This window comes from Cetorhinus maximus, chromosome 14 (genome assembly GCF_964194155.1).
Source record: "Cetorhinus maximus chromosome 14, sCetMax3.hap1.1, whole genome shotgun sequence".
Taxonomy (NCBI): Eukaryota; Metazoa; Chordata; class Chondrichthyes; order Lamniformes; family Cetorhinidae; genus Cetorhinus; species Cetorhinus maximus.
In genome coordinates this window covers 23,332,098-23,352,607 of record NC_135892.1, presented here as the reverse complement: position 1 = coordinate 23,352,607, position 20,510 = coordinate 23,332,098, and the positions used below count along the sequence as shown (strand labels likewise).

The 20,510-nt window shown below is 44.3% G+C and overlaps 1 protein-coding gene across 1 annotated transcript in view; it reads right to left on the bottom strand.

Moving 5' to 3' along the window:
* morn2 (MORN repeat containing 2) overlaps nt 1-20,510 on the bottom strand; it is a 65,978-nt gene that overhangs the window by 21,058 nt on the left and 24,410 nt on the right. The window contains exons 4-5 of the mRNA XM_078557555.1: nt 16,251-16,357; nt 4,921-5,057 (exon numbers count right to left, since the gene is read on the bottom strand). Coding sequence (XP_078413681.1) covers nt 4,921-5,057; nt 16,251-16,357 — 244 coding nt within the window. The remainder of the gene's footprint in view (nt 1-4,920; nt 5,058-16,250; nt 16,358-20,510) is intronic.

Here is a 20,510-nt window from a genome sequence, read left to right as displayed (position 1 = left end):
TTGAGGTGTGTGTCTCTGTGTTGGTGGTGGCTGTGGGTGAGCGCTGTGATGGGTCTTCAATTAAGGTGCCTTCAAGTTCCTCTTCAGACGTTTCTTCAGGGCTTGATTGGTGGCCCTGGATCATAGACTCTGTCGGCTGTTTCCCAGATATGCCTGTTGAAAGCAAGGGGAAATAATTAGTACATGGCAGGGGACTGCGGGACAGGACACATCACTCACAGCATGGTTGTCTGATGGATGTTGCACTGCTGGATCCTCACTTGGCAGAGCATTGCCGAACTCATCATCAATACAGGAATGGACCAGATCCTCGCAAGCCAGCTGGATGGCTCTATTTTCAAAGTCTGTAAGGACCTTGATTTCAGGCATTCCTCCACCAGTCCGCAACCTCTCCCTGTTGTTGTGTGTCAGTTTACCTTGCATGAATAGAGTTGGAGATAGTGTAAGCAAGACGCCTGCCAGGCCAGGTGATAAGTATGCCTGGCATGTGTGGGTGGTGAGTGGTTCCATGGATGGGATGAGGACAATGAAGGTGTGTGCGAGAGAGTGAATGGTAATGTCCCTTGAACTGGCAGTGTGAGATCCCTGTGACTGTGTGATGGGTTTGTGAGTGTGTGAGTTGAGAGTGATGAGAAGAGCGACTTACTCTAGCGGAACAGAGGAGATCATTCAACCTTTTTCGGCCCTCTTTTGAAGGATATTATGCTGATCATCACTGCCACCAACTCTCATGTTGGATTGGTGATGTTGATGCCCCTCCTGCGGCCAGAGTGGGGTAGAGGACATCATGGCTGGCCTCCACTGCATCCAAAAGGTACTCAAGGGACGTGTCATTAAACCGGGATGCAGCAGTCTTATTACCTTTCGAGGCCATGTCTTCTTTGCAGCTGCCCTTGTCTAGGAGCACTGAGACGTGTGCGTGTGGCTGCACAATATGACGCCTGGCATGATGAAGCGGCGAGGTGATGACGTGGTGGGCGAATGAGAGCCCGCCCACCATCGTTAGGGTGTGTTTCCCAGGAATATATTATTAATGAGGCAGGATTGGGATGATACGGCTTAAAAAGCCGCCATTGCAGCCGGCGGGTAAAATATCCTTTTCCCTGCCCGCTACTGCACTTAGTGCAAATCTGGGACAATTCCACCCTCTATTTCTATATCTCCTTTGAAAGCATACCATTTTGTTTACATTGCCTCTCCACATCCTTCCTACGAAAGTGTATCACTTGATACTTCTCCTCATTGAATTTCATCTGCCATGAGCAGAATTTAATGCTCTACTTGTGATATTTGGTGGCGGGGGCATTTAATATGGCAGGAGGGTGGAGGCTGGGGACCCCGCTGCCTTCCCATTTCCATCCTGATTAAGTCCATGGTAAGAAGGCTTGTGGATGACCTTCCCTCCCTACCACCAATTGAGGTCCTTAAGTGGACATTAATGCCTACTTACGGGCCTCATCACTCCACCTCTGAGATTCACCCAGTGGTGGCGCAGAGTAGTCGCCATGTGGGGAGCACAGCAAACAAACCCGTATGGGTTGCTTGCAGGCTTCCGGAAGCAGGGGAAATTCCCTCATTTAAAGGTACTTGTGGCTGATCAAGGGGCTCGGCATCGGGAAGTGGAGGGTGCCCCTGCCCTTGCTGCCAACCCCTCATCGTGGTACCCCCTCCCCCCACTCTTGCTTGTGGTCTGGGATCCAGCAATGATACTAGAACTCAGGTGGATGTCATACTAGCAGCAGCCACTGCCTCTCTTGTGGCGCTGCCATTCAACAGAGCTGCCAACCTCTAATTGGCCAGCAGCTTAGCAAGTGGGACTTCCTACCCCAAGGCTCTTGCTGCTGAGGAAGGCCCGACACTGTCCAGTTAAGTGCTTTAATGGTACATGATGTGGCGGGCCTTCCTGAAAAGAGGCAATGCAGGATTCTTGCCTGTTCTCTCACCAGCGGGTGAGATCCTCATCGCCTCCATTAAATCCAGCTTCATGTATCTGCTCATTTCACTAGTCTGTCCATAACCCCCTGAAGTTTATTATCCATCCCACTGTTTACTGTACTACTGCGTTTTGTGCTAGCTATAAACTTTGACATTATATTCTATATGTCCAAGTCCAGATCTTTAATAAATATCAAAAAGAGCAGTTATCTAATATCGGCACCTGGGAGAACACCACTATATACTTCCCTTCAGCCTGAAAATCAACTGTTTACCATTATTCTCTACTTTCTATCCCTCAGTTCATATAAATCAGACAGGTCTCAGTGTTAGAATGGGGAAAATCAGCAGGATTTCATTCAGTGGGTTCTAACCAGCAACCGCTGCTGTGAAAGCACGTACACAGACAGAATCATTCTTAACTGCCATGAACTCTTCAACACCCTACAAACACTCGGATAGATTTTGCTACCGAGGCAGGTAGCTCAAGTTGGGAAATTTCCCAACTCAACAGACCTGCCTCGGTAGAAAGTGCCCTGTCAGACTCAATTTTCACCCTGGGGGAGCAGGTTCGGGATAGAGTCGAGCCCACTGGTCCCAGAAGCAGATCGGAGGTGCCCACAGGGGCGGCTGAGTGCTGAGGCAGGCCAATTTAAAGGTCCACCTTGGTTCTCTGGGACTTTGTCCCAGTTGTTTCATTGAATTTTAAGTCCTCACTCCTCATAACTCATCATCCCCCTTCCATCAACTCCCCATGCCATCTCCATGCTACCTTCATACCCTCCATCCCAACTCATGCCCTCCCACCCGCCCTCATGGCCCTATACAGACCCCATGCAAACTCATGCTAACTCATCCTCCACCCTTGGCCCTTACACAATCCATGCCAACTCACTCAGAATCCACAATGTGCAGACTTCTGGAGCTATGTTGAGATGAAATAAAATTAAGGTCTAAAATTGTAATACAGCCTTCAGCATATTAAAAAAATCCCAGTCATGAAAACCCATTCAAACCTTTTAAATCTCCTTAATTGGTTAATCTGTTATAAAAATAAATTTATATTCTTAATCCCTAATGAAAACAGCTAATCATTTAATAACCTCCTCGAGCTGTCAATAAAACTTTGAACTTAGAACCTCCCTGCTGAGGTAATTATAGCTTATGGAAATCAAACTTTCATAAAGAGTACCTAGGAAAATGTCAACAAACAGCTCTTTTAACTGCTAGAATAGAGTTTTTTTAACTCTCACCAGCAGCCTGTTTTTTTTTCATTCTTAGAGGGATGGGCATTTAAATAGCTTCACATAATGACAGTTACATAGACCTTAAATACCCTTCAAGAGCATAAATTTGTTACTCCCACACTATGGGATAAGGCCCTTGCTACAGAAAAAATGGGGTCTATTTGAACTCAGCACTGAGTTCAAATGGCACTGCTGATTTTGGGTTTCCCTTATGTGTGAATCACCCTCTTTCTCCTACTGGCAAAATTGGGATCTGTCGGAAATGGGGGTGGGACTTCCACATCCAGATACTGCTCGCGACTCAGTGAAATTTTGGGCCTTAGTCTCATACCTGGAAGAGGTCCCATCAGCCATATCCCAGGAAAAGGCCAATTACTTCAAGAAAGAAGTCAGAAAAGGGCAAAAATATTGCAAACAAAAATATTGTCAGTAAAATGAATTTATTGTTGCATCATTATCTCCACTTAAAGGTTCTAAAGCATAGGAATTTCTTGACTGCAAATATGGGATTATAATTACAGTAGTATAGTGGTTACACTACTGGACTAGTAATCCCGTGACCTGGGCTAATATTCCACAGAATGAAAGCTTTTATCCCAACATAGCATTTTGAATATTGGAATTGGATTTTTAAAACTCTGGAAATAAAAAGCTGGTATCAGTAAAAGTGTCTATAAAGTGAAAACTCAACCAGTTCACTAATGTCCTCCAGGGAGGGAAACCTGCCATCCTTACCCGACCTGATTTACATATGACTCCAATCCAACATGAGAGTGATTGATTTTGAGAGGGCAGCTGAGATGGCCTAGCAAGTCATTTAGTTACATCAAATCTGGCAATTAGGATTGGACAATTAACACCAGCTTTGCTGGTGGTGCCCAATGAATTAATAATTTAAAAAACATGAATGAAGTAAGGTGCTTGCACTTAATAGGCCAATCTCCATAGTATGATCAAACATAGAGGTAGTACTTTTAAACAATAAATAACAACCATTTTAGACACTCTTTAGCTGTATCTAGTAGGCATATTGTTCACTGTTAGGCTGTGAGCAGAGAGCCAAGGAGCTGTGATTCAACTACTCATGTTGTTTACAGTGGAGTAGGTACAATTCAAGGTTGCCAACCTTCCAAGATTGTTCTGGAGTCTCCATGAATTGAAAGATTAATTTCGAGCACAACCAAAGAGAAATATCATAGGGGCATTATGAAACAAATCATTTTCTTTCAACACTTATGTTTATCAGTTATTGAAATCACAGAATTTTAACGGCACAGAGGGAGGCCCTTTGGCTCATCGTGTCTGCATCGGCTCTCCAAATGAGCATTATGACCTAATGCCATTGCCCTGCCTTTTCCTCGTATCCCTGCATATTGTTTCTATTCAAATAATCATCTAATGCTCTCTTGAATACCTCAATTGAGCCTGCCTTCACCACACTTCCAGGCAGTGCATTCCAGACCCGAACCACTCGTTGTGTGAAAAAGTTTGTAAAGAAAAGGCTATTTGGATGATTCTTGATTGTTAGTCAATTGGGTAACAAAGAGTCTGTTTGTTTTCCAATTGGCCCAAGAAGGTGTGGCACCATGACAATGGCATATTGGAAGACCAATGGAGAGAGCATGGAGGGCATCCAACCTGAGTTGGCAACTTGCATGCATCTCTGTAAATCCATTTACACATATCTTCTACTCAAACTAAATAACAAAGTTCTATTTTAATGTTTAGAGTCACTCACTTGTTCTCATTGAAGCTTCCAATATATTTTAACCTATTTGGCCATGTATAGGTCCCTGTACCATGGAATTTGTTGTCTTTAAATTCTCCTTCATACATTGCACCTGATGGATGTTCCAGTTTTCCAGTGCCATTTATCTTTGAGAAAGAAACACAAAACTGCCATGAAGGTAATGTGCTGTATTAAGTATTAAATTATAAAATTGTTATGAATTATTTATTGAAGGAACATAGTAAGAGTAGTAGGCCAATCAGCTCTTTGAGTCCTGCCAATCAAATAGCTCACGGCTAATCTGTACTTTGACTTCACTGAACCAGCCTGGTTCTTTGCCTAACAAAAATCAATCTTAATTTTGAAATTTTCAATTGGGCCAGCCTCAACTATCCTTTGGGGGAGGAGTTCCAGATTTCTAGTTCCCTTTGCGTGAAGACATGCTTCCTGACATTACCATTGAATGGGTTTATCAACATGACCCATTCAATCATGTCAGACACTCTGAACACAGAGGGTGTCTCAAACATCACAAACAGAAAAAAAGGACAAATGATATAGATCAGAAAATAAATGAACTAAATTGCAAAACAAATGGGCCTTTTAATACAATTCTATGAATTAGTTGAATCCTTTGCTTTACCAGCTCCCAAACCATATGGGGAGGAGGTGGCATAGCTGTATTGTCACTGGACTAGTATTCCAGAGTCCCAAGGTAATGCAGAAGGTAAAATTTGAATTCAACAAAAATCTGGAATTTAAAGTCTGACGTGACCATGAAACCATTGCTGATTGTCATAAAAACCATCTGATTCACAAATGCCCTTTAGAGAAGGAAATCTGCTGTCCTTACCTGGTCTGGCCTACATGTGATTCCAGACCCAGAACGGTGTGATTGATTCTTAACTGGGATGGGCAATAAATGGGTTGCAATGCTCACATCCCATAAATGAATTTTTAAAAATTGAGAATGTGCATTTCTGATAACTGACTAGCAATCTTGGGAGGTGGTAGCATAGTAATATTACTGGACTAGTAATCCAGAGGCCTGGACTAATGGCCTAGAGACATGAGTTCAAAGCCCACCACAGCAGCTGGGAAAATTAAATTAAATTAATAAATCTGGAATTAAAAACTAGTACCAGTAATAATGACCATGAAACTACTGGATTGTAAAAACCCAATACTCTTTAGGGAAGGAAATCTGCAGTCCTTAATTAGTCTGGATGTGACTCCTGCACGTGACTCCAGACCCACACCAATATGGTTGACTTTTAATTGCTCTCTGAAATGGCCTAGCAAGCCACTCAGTTGTAGGTGGCTCACCACCTCAAGAGTATCAAGAATGGACAATAAGCGCTGGTCTTGCCAGCGTTGCCAGCATCCCCAGAACGAATGTAATAAAAAAAATCTGGTGATTCCAATATGGTTTATTGATTGATAAATATTATACAATTTGTACTTGTTGCTGTGTTCAATTCTTAGTCTTTTACCATATTAATAAGAGCTAAGATACTATCCAAAGGCAGTTGGTGATGAACAATAAATGCTGGCCTTGCCAGTGACATTCACAAAATAAGAACGAATTTTTAAAAAAACAAACATGCTTGGGAAAATTGCGAAGTGGAAACAGTACAGTTATGTAAAAGATTAATTTGCATGACCTCAATTCCAAAATAATGCTTTAAAGTTAGCAAAGTAAATAAAATTTTACTTAATGGTTTACTTGAAGGGGAACACAAGTCAAGAGGAATTCAAGATACTCTTCCATTTTATAGAGAAAAATTATGCTGTCTCAACATTCTTTCAAAGTTTTAAAAACATACATTTTCTTATCCTTTGAGGAAATATGCAAAGCCTGGCTTCTCTCTCTGCACCATGTCATCAGCAGCAGTGAATGTCCCAGGGATGTTCCTTTGTAAACAGCATAAGCTGCAATTTCAGACAGCCTGAGTACCACTCTAGAGCCACAGGACTCCTGGAAACTTAACCATCTGGGACACACAACTCCAGATCAGCTCTTAGGCCTGTCAAAATCACAGTCCTGATCACAATAGAACAACTCCACGATGCAGGAAAATGCTTTCTATTTCAGAACCAAACTAGAAAGAAGATCCAACCTTGCATTCTACTCACCAGCTGAGATCAACCTTTTGTTTTAAGAAAAAAACAAAATTTTAGTCAGTACACTAATTTTCTCTATAACATGGGAGTACTAGCCTTTCCCATTAACTTGAATTTAAAGCTTGTCATATGAGAAGAATCCCTAATTATTCAACAAAGTGAGAGTTGATAAATTAGAAGTTTAGCATTGTTACACTTACATTAACATACCAACCATCATCTTTTCAATCTATTGTATCAGCATATCAGTGTTTTACAAGAGAAATGGCTGTTTTTTTTATTGGCATTGAAAGTTGTCAATATCAACCAATCATATTATTTGGGATAAAAACAGAAAATGCAGAAAAAACTCAGCAGGTCTGCATCTATGGGAAGTGAAACAGAGTTAATGTTTCAAGTCTGTGATTGGGGCAGATGCTGCTAAACTTGCTGAGTATTTCCAGCATTTTCTGTTTTTATTTCAGAATTCCAGTATCAGTAGTATTTTGCTTTTATATCATTTGGGAGGTGGGTCTCAAACCAACCAGATCCAAACTGATTTCAGACTCACTCTCCGGTTTGAGATTTCACTTTCTCCCATTGTTGCACACAAACTTAAGCGAATTCCACATTCTAACTACTCTGTAAGTAAAGAAATTCCCTATTAAACTTATTTGTATTTATCTTATACTTAAGGCCCCGAGTTCTGGTTTCCCCGACAAGTACTTTATGTATACTTTATCAAACCCTTTCATATTGAGGCCTATCAGGTTACCCTAGAGGAGGGGTTCCCAGGTTGTTCAATCTTTAGTTATGACCTCTCAGTTCTGGCATCATTCCAGCAAATCTTTTTTGCACCTTCTATTGGCAGAATTTTGACCTCATCAGGTGGGCTCGGTGGGGGCGAGCGGTGGTGGTTGGGAAGCCAACCGCCGCCTATGATGAAATCACTGGTTTCATGCTGGTGGACCAATTAAGGCCCACCCAGGGTGAAAGCCGGCTGGAGAACCTCCGAGAAGGGGCGGGCAGGGGGCCTGTTGTCTGCCAGGTCCAATGGCGACCTGGCGGCTGGTTCAAAAGTGGCGCCGGCAGTGTCAGAGTTGCAACAGCAACATGGCTGCAACCCAGGAAGGTGAACCCATGTGGGAGGTGAGGTTGGAAGGGAAATCGGCCTCGCGTTTCTCCAACGAGTGCCTCGCTGCCCTCCTGGAGGACGTGGCTGCCAAGGGACCCTTGTTCCCAGAGATGGGAGGAGGAGGCCACTGCACCTCACAAAGAAGGCACAGGAGGAGGTGGCAGCCAGGGTGAGCAGCCATGACGTGGTGCGGTGCACCTGGCTCCAGTACCGGAAGCACTTCAATGACCTGCTGCGCTCAGGAAGGGTGAGTACTGTGTTGGCATGGGTCAGTGTGCTGAAGTGTTTTGGGCTGGCCATTCCCCGTGGACCTCAGGGGTGTCACAGTCTGAATGCCAACTTTCAATGACGCCACAGTTGGCCAAGGGGGTGAGACCTGGCTGCTTGGATTGAGTGCCTTGGGGCTCGAGGGCCACGACTCGGATGTGCCCTGTGAGGCGTTCCTCAGGTGGGGTTGGCCAGGCTTCAATGGCGCTGCAGGTAGAGAGTGGACTAATGAATGCTCCTCTGTCCTTTCAGGAGAAGACCCCATAACAGTATGGAGAAGTTGCGGACTGGCAGGGGACCCCCACACCACCTCAGCCTTTCCCATTATGGACAGGAACCCTTGGAGCTCGAGAGGCGCCATGCACCTCTATCAACCGGCCACAGTGAGGTTGGGGTGTCAGACGAAGGTAAGAGAGTGAAGTGCATGGAGGTGAGAATTTCAGCTTGTGCAACCATTCTAGTGTATTCTCTTCATTGATGCAAGCCTCGAACCTGCAGTCCCCACTGATAATCGAAAGATGAGGGCACCAAGATGCAGATCTCTGTTGTCTCACCAGGGTGCCTGGCATGCACAGTGACAGTGTGGTGGGTTTAACTAATGATACGTTGTTCTTCTCCTTTTTAGGTTCACTAGCAGACATTCGCACTCCGGACCCTGAAAGGCCACCCCTGACCCTGGAGGACTATCATGCTCCCCACGCACTTGCGTCAAACCTGCTCTCTGAAACAGGCACCAGCGCAGATACCAGCACCTAGGTGGGCATTAGATCGCCGTCTAGTATTTCGATGCACATTGGTGAGGGCACTTCACACTCACTTGAGGTTCAGGCGGAGGTAAAGAGTGCCCAGGACGCCGGCAGTCGGAGGACTGTTGATGACCAGGATGATGCTCAGTTGAAGGCTGATGATGGGCCTCTGGATGTCAGGATGCTGGACGTCCAGCAGGGTGGGCAGGAGGATTTGGCGGATATCCATGAGGGTATGCATGCCAGGGTCTCCGTTTTGGAGCAGTCCCTGTGGACCATGAGCATTGCGTTGACCCTCATGGCAGAGCACGCTGTCTCCTCCATTGAGAGAGTCACGACTCTCATGGAGAGGCTGCTCCAGGAACAGAATCAGAGGTCCCTGGGATTGCACTCGGACCTGCAAGCCCACACAGGCAATGACCTCAGCTGGTCAGTGTCTGTGTGTGAGATGGGTGGGGCACCCAGTATCCCAGCTAAGTGCCCATCCATCAATCCAGCAGGGAGGTCCAGAGCAACCTCACGTTGGTGCACGAGCTACCTGTTGTCTCTGTAGGCTCCTCTCAGGGCACTCTGGATGACAGCAGCAGCTCCTTCACCCCTCTGCCAGTGACCATGGCATCTGATGAGTCTGTGGCGACTGGGGAGACGCCAGCCGTGGCACTGGCCGCTCCCTCCCAGGTGGGGCCAGCATGGGCTCCACCGGCCAGAGGACGACCATCAAGGCCAACAAGACAGCAGAGTCAGCAGGCTGTCTCCAATGCCGATGCCAGCGAAAGGGGAGCACCTAGATGTAGCACCCATAAACCTATGTTTAAGCACCTTATGCACAAGAAGCGCTGGTCACGGGTGATCTCTTGTTCCCCTATTTAGCTTTTCATTTTTTAATGGTGTGTCGACCAAGACCGGATATTGTTCAGTTCAAGAATCTGAGAGTTCCAACATTAAATGACATTTGGATTTTGTCTTATTGGCCTGAGTATGCTTCATTTGTTCTGTAGGTGCAGGGTAGGCCAGTATTTAATGCTGGACGTGGGTCTCTTGAAACTTTATTGCATAGGCACTGAGTGTATCTTGGGGGCCAAGGAAAGGGTCTTTTTTGGGATCTAGGATGGAAGCAGCAGCCCTGGCATGAGGTCATAGTTCTTTTCGGTAGCCTAGCTCAAGGAGCATTGGATCAATGTGAGCCTGGTGTCCCTGCCTCCCTGGAGGTTACCGAGGTCTGGCTCCATGCCTTCAGCGTTCTCCTCGCTGTGCTCATCTTTGGGCTCACTACTGGGCTCATCAACTGTTGCCTGTGGAGCTGTGTCAACATCCTCTTCCTCCACTGGATCCCCCCTTGCATGCGCCAGATTGTGGAGAACACAGCATGCAACCACCATCAGTGACACCTGCTCTGGGGTGGTATTGCAGTGCGCCCCCTGAATGATCCAGGCATCGGAAGCGCATCTTGAGAAGACCAATGGTCCTCTCTACCACCGCCCTTGTGGAGGCGTGGCTCCTGTTGTACTGCTGCTCTGCCTCTGTTCTTGGGTGGCAGACAGATGTCATGAGCCACCTTTTCACAGGATAGCCCTCGTCACCCAGCAGCCATTCATCCAGTCAGGCTGGAGCACTGAAGAGCCTCGGCACCTGGGACTGTCTCGGGATGTACGTGTCATGTGAGCTGCCAGGGTACCTTGCACAGACTTGCAGAATCTGCATCTTGTGCTCACACAGTATCGGCATGTTCAAGGAGTGGAATCCTTTCCTGTTGACGAAGGCACCCGGCTCACCTACTGCGCCTTCGTGGTCACGTGTGCAGTCAATGTCACCCTGGATGCGGGGGAACGCAGCAATTGCTGCAAAGCCTCTGGCTCTCTCAGCCTGGCTGGCCTCGTGTGTGCGGAAATGAATGAAAGTCAATCCATGCCTGAACAGAGCTTCTGTCACCAACTTGACACAACTGTGGACAGCTGATTGGGAGACTCCACACAGTTCCCCCAATGAGCCCTGGAAAGAGCCAGAGGCATAGAAGTTGAGGGCCGCTGTGACCTTCAGAGCCACTGGGATGGGGTGTCCACCCACACAGTCAGAACTGATCTCAGGCCCAATCGTCTGACAAATGGAGTTCACAGTCTCCTTGGAGAGGCAGAGCCTCCTTCAGCATTGCACCTCAGACATATTGAGGGAGCTGCATCGCCGCCTGTAAACCCTGGCAGCAGGATAGTGTCGTCTTCTGCGGCCCTTTCCGCCCTGGGCTGCCAGCTGGCCCTGCGCCCCTTGTGCCTGCGCCTCTCCTCCCACAGGCCCCTCCCCTGGAAGCTGCATTGGGACACCTGGCCTCCTCCCCCTTCTGACCCTCTCTTCCTCCTCAGAGGAGGTGCCACCAGCAGAGACCACAATCCCCATTACTAGGGTAAGGGAAGGCTGTCTTATATCTGGAAGGGCCCACACAGACTGAATCCTCCAGGGGCCTGGAAGACACCAACGAGCCCTGGAACAAAGCCTAGGAATGCTCAGAATGAAGCTCAGAACTGAGATGAAGATGTCCAGTTCAAATAAGCAACCAGCAGCACATGATCTCCAAAACTCCTCATTACTCACATTGACAATGCTGTTGACCCTTCTCATCTCACCCGTGGATGAGCTTTTGCAAATTGTGGGCTGCCCGCCTGCCCACGCGACGGGTGAGAAATCGCACAGGCAATGGTAAATCGCCGAAAATTGGGGTGTCAAGGGCCTTAACTGGCCTAATTAATGGCAGGCACGGCTCCGACTCCCGCACACACCCACCTAGCGAAATATTGCGCGAGCATGCGTTGATGTTGGGATGCTCGCCCGACATCAACACGCATCATTTTACACTTGAGCGAGTCGGGTGCACGCCCACCTGCCAAGGTAAAAATTCTGCCCTATATCTTTTTTATAATATGGAGAACTGTTAACAGTACTCCAAATGTGGTCTAACCAAGGTTTTAAACAAGCTATTTTTAAAAAAAATTCTTTCATGGGATGTGAGTGTCACCGGCAAGGCCAGCATTTGTTGCTCTCATCGTATGAGAACTAGTATATTTGTGGAGCTTCCTCCTTCAATAGTTGTTTAATTGTCCATCACCATTCACAGCTGGAAGTGGCAGGAATGATCCACTAGTTGTGGGATTGTATAGCTCTGTCTATCGCATGCTGCTTCCATTGTTTGGCATGTTGTTGTAGCTTCTCCAGGTTGACATCTTATTTTTAGGCATGCCTGTTGCTGTTCTTGGCATGCCCTCCTGCGCTCTTCATTGAATCAGAATGATCCCCAGCTTGGTGGTAATGGATTGGCGATATGCCGAGCCATGAAGTTACAGACAATTCTATTGCTGCTGACAGTCCACAGTGTCTCAAAGATGTCGAGTTTTGAGTTGCTAGGTCTGTTCAAAATCTATTCCATGAAATGAAACAAGTCATTTCGGAAAACAAATTAAATCTTGAAAAAAGTGTTTTGAAGTCATTGATGTGAAGTGACTATTGAAGTGGAGATTCAAATATATTTTAAAATTTAAACTTTTTCCTACGAGTATTGGTTTCCACAGTGTGTTTAATTATTCCTGAAGTTTCTGCTACTTAATTAAAGTTGCTATGTTCCAATTTAGCAGTGATTCTTCCATGGTAAAATAATCAACTGATGTTCCTGCATTGAACAAGGGCTGTCTGCAGTTCAAGGTCTGTTTTGTTCTGTTATGACTGTGTGAATTAGATAATATGTCTTTATTGAAGCTCAGGATTAGGATCTGATGGCTAGTTTACATTTGGGCCATGCAATGCCAGATTAATTAAGTCAATAGTCCCCAGAAGCCTGGGGCATCTAGCAGTTCTGAAAATGTGATGATTCGCTCAGTCAGCTGTCTGGGAGTGCTGTTAAATTATATAAAATGAGCTGTCCTGGCAAAGAAGTAACTTGATTTTGCTTATAGAGGAGTTCACAGTAAATTGGCTGATCTTTTAAAAAGTCCTCTGTGGTTCTCCAGAATGAGTTTGTGGCATAAATGTTGAGGGCTATTGTTAGGAAAAAGAGATGGTTTAAGTGAGTTATATTGGTATTTGTATGTATTAATTTTTTAGTTTTAGCTTTAAAGTTTAAGTTTGATTTGTATTTCTGTATGTGTGTATTAAGAAAGGTCAAATTGAGTTTTAGTTTAACTTTAAAAAGGTGCCTGCATTTCTAATGAGTTTTTTTACAACTGTTGCAGCTGGATTAAACAAACAAGAGTTTGGCTGTTGCCTAGCAACAATAGTACAAAGAGGCAGGTCCCTCCCACAGACACACACGGAAAAACTAAAGAAACAGCAGCTTTAAGTTCAGTTTGAAGCCAGGACTCCAGAGAGACTGAACACTAGGAGAGGGTGCTGCAGATTTCCCAAAAGAACCAAAAGGTCCTAAGGCCAAAGGAGTGAGACACAAACAGGGGAAAGTCCCAAGAAGAACTTCTAGTCAAAGGAAGGACAGGAACCCGGAAAAGGTCCTGTTAACTGAAGTTAAGAGTGAGGGGCAAAGAGAAAGGCTCCAAACTTCAGATTTAAAGAGACAAAAGCTGTAGAAAGCAGATTTAAAGCAAGAACAGTTTGCAAGAGGCTAGAAGGTCCAAAGAGTCTGTAACTCTGCTATGGGCATGTGAAGCAGTGGTACTGTTGACGGCTGAGTCGGTGAGAGAGAGTGTGTGTAAGACAGCTTAAATGCATGTGGTGACCCTGGGGAGAGGAAAATTAGGAGAGCTCAAAACCCTGGAGGTGAACTCTTGCAGAAGGCTTCTGAGAGAAAGTTTTGGTTTGGGAGGAGATTCCAAAGCGAGGTCTTAGAGAGTGGAGATTAGAAACCCTCGTGTGAAGGATGGAGTGCAGTGACACCAGTTGGCTCACGGTGTGACAAGCATCCGGGGGGAGTTGAGGAGAGATCCATAGCATCTGGTTGAGGTGGCATGTCACATGGTTTCAGTGTGGTGCGTCTGACCACAGGGTGCCACAGATTTACATGGACTGTGTACTTACTGTGAACATTAAAGTATAAGATAGCTTTTGTAACTTGTGTTATCCTTACAAATCTGTATATATCTGTAAAGGTATAGTTGTGGATAAAGGAGTACTGTAATATAGTTCATCTTTTCTTGTTTAATAAATGTTTTCTTCTTTTGTCAAAAGTTCATCAGCTGACTTCTGTGCCTCTGTTCAGTTGCTACTCTCCACGTATTTAAACAATCAAATAAAAGTTAGGATCTATCAAACAGGGTTCCATCCTGGAATCAGGCTTGTCCAGGGGTAACCTCAGCTGGGATCATAACACTATGATCATTTTCTCTGTGCTTTAAGAACTGTCCATGCTGTGGCCCTGGTTGCAGATCCAGCTGCAGAAACCTCCAAAGTTTCATGGCTGGATTCCAGCCTTCTGAAACAGCGTCTGGATAAGGTCTTAGAAAGTGTGCCTGAATGTTATTATATATATCCCACTGGATGGGGTGGTGCTGTAATGGCCTATCACTCCTCTGGTACTACCTGGTTAACTTAGCCTCCCTTAGAGTCTCCTGGCTCCTCTTCTTCCCCCTGCATTTATGTCATGTAAAGTGTGATTCCCACTGGGAAGCCCACTGTTCAGTCCTCATGTACGAGCTCAGCAACTGTGTCGAAATACTGTACTCTCCAAAGATATTGCAAAATGTAGGGGAAGGCTTCCTCAGTACAACAATAAACATTTCAGTATCTGCAATAAGTCCCAAGATTTGGCCAAAAGTATCGACAAGCAATTTAAGTGTGTCTTTAGCCATATGGTTCTGCCCTGGTGAACAGGCCCTGACAAACTGCGACTTTTAAACTGTGGTTTAAAGGGCACTTGGGAAGGCAGATGTAACAAGATTTAAAACGTGTGATGTCATCCCAGCCTAATTCTGTTGTTCACACATGGCCGGGTGGACCTTCAGTCTCGCTGAAACTCCATGGAATTTATGCCATGCCAAGGCACTTCAGCAGCAGGAACCCCAGTGTACATTAGCCCTGTCAGAGATTTTGGATTAGATCGGGACGCAATACTGGCCTCATCCACTCTCAGATTATTTGCAATTTCCAAATAGGGTGGCAATAAGGCGTAGAAACACTAGCAGATTTTTGTTGAGCTTGAGGTACTGAGGCCAACTTAAGTAGTCCAATCGTAAGCCCCATGAAGAATAACTAATTCACCACCAACCAGTGATATAACTCATGATCTGTTAGTTACTTACCCAGTGAATTATCAGGGTAGGTTTCCTGATGTATATTTCTAAAGCTTTTGAAACAAGCAAAAATAACTGTGGGATGCTGCTTTTTTAAACACTTCCTATGTAATTCTATTTGGCAAAGACATAATTTAAAAATAAATTTGCTTTTTGAGAGGCCTATTATAAACTAATTACCAATATGGTTGCAGGTGTGGGCACTTATTGTAAGTTTATTCTTACAATACCAAAACACAAAGTTTAAGTGGCTGTCATGATTCATAGAAAGGTTCTCAGGAACGTGGAGCCCCTTTGCTGTTTCCTTTGTTTGTTGGAGCCAACAGATTTGACTTATTCTTCGATTGATAAGAAAAAAAAGGACTGGTCACGGTTTCAAACAGGATGGAAAACAACCCAAAACAATAAAGACTAATGTATTTTTGCAGAACAGATTGCTGGTGCACGTAATCTTGAGCAAATTGTTGGGGTAATAGCTTTCTAAACCTATATTCAAACACCAGTCTTGCTCCTAACGGACAGTAAATCCTTTCCTTATGTCATATGTCTTTTAGCCCTAATTCCTATGCTCTGGGTCGAAGGTCTCTGTTGAAGTGAAAATGTTTGATATTTTTACAGACAGTTCCTATATTTTTAATCAATTGGTTTGAATAGACAAACGGAGTCATTGGAAGAAAAGTATTCATCTAAGATTCCTCTTCCCCTTTAAGGAGATCTACTTAAGAAAAATCTATTTTTCAAAATATTTAAGCATTAGTAGCAAACATTTTGATAATATATAGCAGCTAGTAGTCACACACCTCCCATTCATGCTAGCTATTGTTTATTTTTTCAAATATTGACACTGGATTGTTTGAGTACATTCCTTACCTTGTCATTTTTCCATTGCCCTGTGTAGATTATACCATTGCGTGTTGTATGAGTTCCAAATCCATTTCTCTCCAGTGCACCATCTTCAGTTCTTGTACATTCCCCTTCTATAAAATTCATGTTGAACATAGCTGATTTGGGCAACATTCCAAGGCTGGACAAAATAAGTAGCTCATATAATGTAAGAAACCTTATATAATGTAATAAACCTTGAGAGTGACACTCCAGCAAATGTAATATCAATGAATCCTGAGATCATCTTACATGTTGAAATATGCAATCCACCTTGCCTGGTGATTCAGTTGGTTAAGGTGGTGAGTAGCTGAATCAGAGTTCAGGGGCAGAATTTTAACATGCAAAAGAGGAAGGTGGGGTGGGGGGGGTTAAATCAGCAAAAAGGCTAGCATGTCAAAAACCCATCATGATCTAACTCACTTACAACTTTAACCAGCATGTGTTTGGAGACGTATAGGAAACCCTAGATTTTTAAATATGTTAAGAGGGAATTAAATTAAAATTTAACCTAGCATTCTGGCTTTAATAGCCAGTCTCTGGATTCCCTGAGCTGTGTGAATCTTGTCAGGGTCAAAAAGATGGGAGCAAGCAGGAATTGATGGCTTTGTGAAACTTGTGGAAAGCCTTTAGATACTAAAATAGCACAGCTGCTCTCTTGTCTAAATGAAAGGCTTTTGCTCACAAGACTTGTTCTGAAAGTCTGCCCATTACAGGCAGAGTATGGAGAATTTATAATGGGCAATAAGGAAATGGCAGAGAAACTAAACAAATACTTTGAGTCTGCCTTCATGGAGGAAGATACAAAAGAACTTCCCTGAAATATTGCAGAGCCAAGGGACTAGTGGGATTGAGGATCTGAAAGAAATTAGTGTTAGTAAAAAAGTAGTGCTGGAGAAATTAATGGGACTGAAAGTTGGTAAATCCCCTGGACCTGATGATCTACATCCCAGAGTGTTGAAAGAGGGTGGCCGTAGAGGTAGTGGGTTCATTGGTGATCACCTTTCAAAATTCTATAGCTTCTGGAATGGTGCCTATGGATTGGAAGATAGCAAATGTAACCCCACTATTTAAGAAAGGAGAAAACAGGAAACTACAGACCTGTTAGCCTGACATCAGTAGTAGGGAAAATGCTAGAATCTATAACATAAGATGTGATAACTGGGCACTTTGAAATAATGGTAGGATTGGGCAGAGTCAATTTGGATTTATGAAAGGGAAATCATGTTTGACAAAGCTGTTGGAGTTTTTTGAGGATGTTACTAATGCGATAGATAAGGGAGAACCAGTGGATGTGGTATATTTGGATCTTCAGAAGGCTTTCAATAAGGTCCCACACAAGAGGTTAGTCAGCAAAATTAGAGCACATGGAATTAGAGGTAATATACTGACATGGGTTGAGGATTGGTTAACAGACAGAAAACAGAGAGTAGGGATAAATGGATAAAAAAGGGAAAGTCGGCACTTGGATAAGAAATTGGCTAAGTGATAGGAAACAGAGAGTAATGATAAATGGTTGTTCTTCAGTTTGGAGGAAGATCTGTAGTGGAGTTCCCCAGGGGGTCAGCGTTGGGACCCTTGTTCATCCTGATGGATATTAATACCTAGACAGTGGTGTTCAGGGCATGATTTAAAAATTTGGAAATGATACAAAGATTTGAAACTTTGTCAACTGTGATGAGGATAGTCTTGAACTTCAAAAGGACATAGACAGGTTGGTGGATTGGGCAGACAAGTGGCAGATGAAGTTCAATGCAGAGTAGTATGAGGTGATTCATTTTGGCAGGACAAATATGGAGGGACAGTATAATATAAATGGAGAAACTCTGAAGGGGGTGCAGGAACAGAGGGACCTCAATGTATATGTACATGAGTTATTGAAGATGGCAGGGCATGTTGAGACAGCAGTTAATAAAGCATATAGTATCTTAGGCTTTATTAATAGGGGCACTGAGTACAAGAGTAAGGAAGTTATGCTAAACTTGTATGAGAGTTATTAGTCCTCATCTGGAGTACTGTGTCCAGTTCTGGGCACCATGCCTGAGGAAGGATGTGAAAGCATTGGAGAGAGTACAGAGGAGATTCACAAGAATGATTCCAGGGTTAAAGAACTGTAGCTATGAGGATCTATTAGGGAGGTTGGTATTGTTCCATTGGATAAAAGAAGGCTGAGAGGAGACTTAATAGAGGTATTCAAGATCCTGAGGGTTATGGATAGGGTAAATAGGGAGAAACTGTTCCCACCTCAAGGGAGCATCAAGAACTAGAGGGCACAGATTCAAAATAATTGGCAAAAGGAGTAAAAGTGATGTGAGGAAAATTTTTTCACCCAGAGGGTAGTTGAAGTCCGGAACGAACTTCCTGAGAGGGTGATGGAGGCAGGTTCGATTAAGGCATTCAAAAGGGAATTGGATTGTATTGGAAAGAAAGAATGTGCAAGGTTACAGGGATAAGGCAGGGGAGTGGGACTAGGTAGAATGCTCTTTCAGAGAGCCAGTACCTACTTGATGGGCTGAATGGCCTCCTTCTGCACTGTAAAGATTCTGGATCATTCTCAGGTTGGCAGCCTGTGATTGGTGGGGTGCCACAAAGATCAGTGCTTGGGCCCCAGCTATTAACAATCTATATCAGGGATTTCCAACCCTGCTCCTGGAGAGCCCCAGTCCAGCAGGTTTTTTGGTCACCACTAAATCACCAATTTAAGACTTGAATCAATTTCACTGTGATCAATTCAGCAGACAATTTGCTAAATTAAGTAATTTAAAGATCGTTTGGGACCAAAATCTGGCTGGGAATATCTGTAAATTCAGCTGTCAAGGACCAGAGTTCTCTTAATTGAACAAATTACTTGCTTCATTGATCAATAACTGACAGATGTTCCCAGTCTTTAAAAACAGTTGAGCTAACTGGATTGGGGCTCTCCGGGACCGAGGTTGGAGACCCCTGATCTATATCAATGATTTGGGTATGGGGCCCAAATGTAATATTTCCAAGTTTGCTGATGACACAAAAATTGGTGGGAATGTGAGGTGGATGCAAAGAGGCTTCAAGGAATTAGACAGGCTAAGTGAGTGGGCAAGGACATGACAGATGGAATATAATGTGGAAAAGTGTGAAGTTATCCATTTTGATTTGAAAACAGAAATGCAGAGTATTTATTAAATGGGGAGAGACTGGGAAGTGTTGATGTCCAAAAGGAGCCAGGAGTTCTTGTTCATAAGTCACTGAAAGCCAACAGGCAGGTGAACAAGCAATTAGGAAGGCAAATGGCATGGTAACCTTTATTGCAAGGGAATTTAAGTACAGGAGTAAGGAAGTCTTGCTGCAGTTATATAGGGCTCTGTTGAGATCACACCTGGAGCATTTTATGCAGTTTTGGTCTCCTTACCTAAGGAAAGATATACTGGCCATAGAAGGAGTGCAGCGAAGGTTCACCAGACTAATCCCTGGGGTGGTGGGATTGTCCTATGAGGAGACTGGGCCTGTATTCTCAAGAGTTTAAAAGAATGAGAGGTGATCTCATTGAAGTGTACAAAATTCTTACAGGGCGAATGCTGGGAGGGTGTTTCCCCTGGTTGTGGGGGGTGGTTTAGAACCAGGGGATACAGTCTCAGAATAAGAGGCAGGTCATAAGGACCAAGATGAAGAGGGATTTCTTCACTCAGATGGTGATGAATCTTTGGAATTCTCTACTTCAGAGGGCTGTGGTAGCTCAGTTATTGTGTATGTTCAAAGCAGAGGTTGACAGATTTCTAGATACCAATGACATCAAGGGACATGAGGATAGTGCAGGAAGATGGCATTGAGGTAGGGGATCAGCCATGATCTAGTTAAATGGTGGCGCATGCTCGAGGGGCTGAATGATTCACTCCTGCTCCTTTGTTCCTAACACCAATTCTGAACCCACTGAGATCCTAGCCTCCAGCACAAATTCATCTCTCTCACAGGCACCCATTGCTTGTTATTAACTCCAGTCATACCATTCTTCATAAGGCCATTTGGCAGACAACAGGCAAAAATGGGGAGGACAAAGTAATGGAGCTCTGAAATAGATTTTATGGTTCATAAACATGAATCATAAATGTGACAATGCAACACAGTGTTAAACTGTGTGAATGTGTGTAAACACCTGAGTGAATACCCTGGTGCAACTACAAATAATTTATCTTCCTTTTCCTATTATTTCTACATGGTGCAACACAAAGGGCTTCAGTAGAGCTAGAGGCAGGCTGCTCATATCCCTGCTTT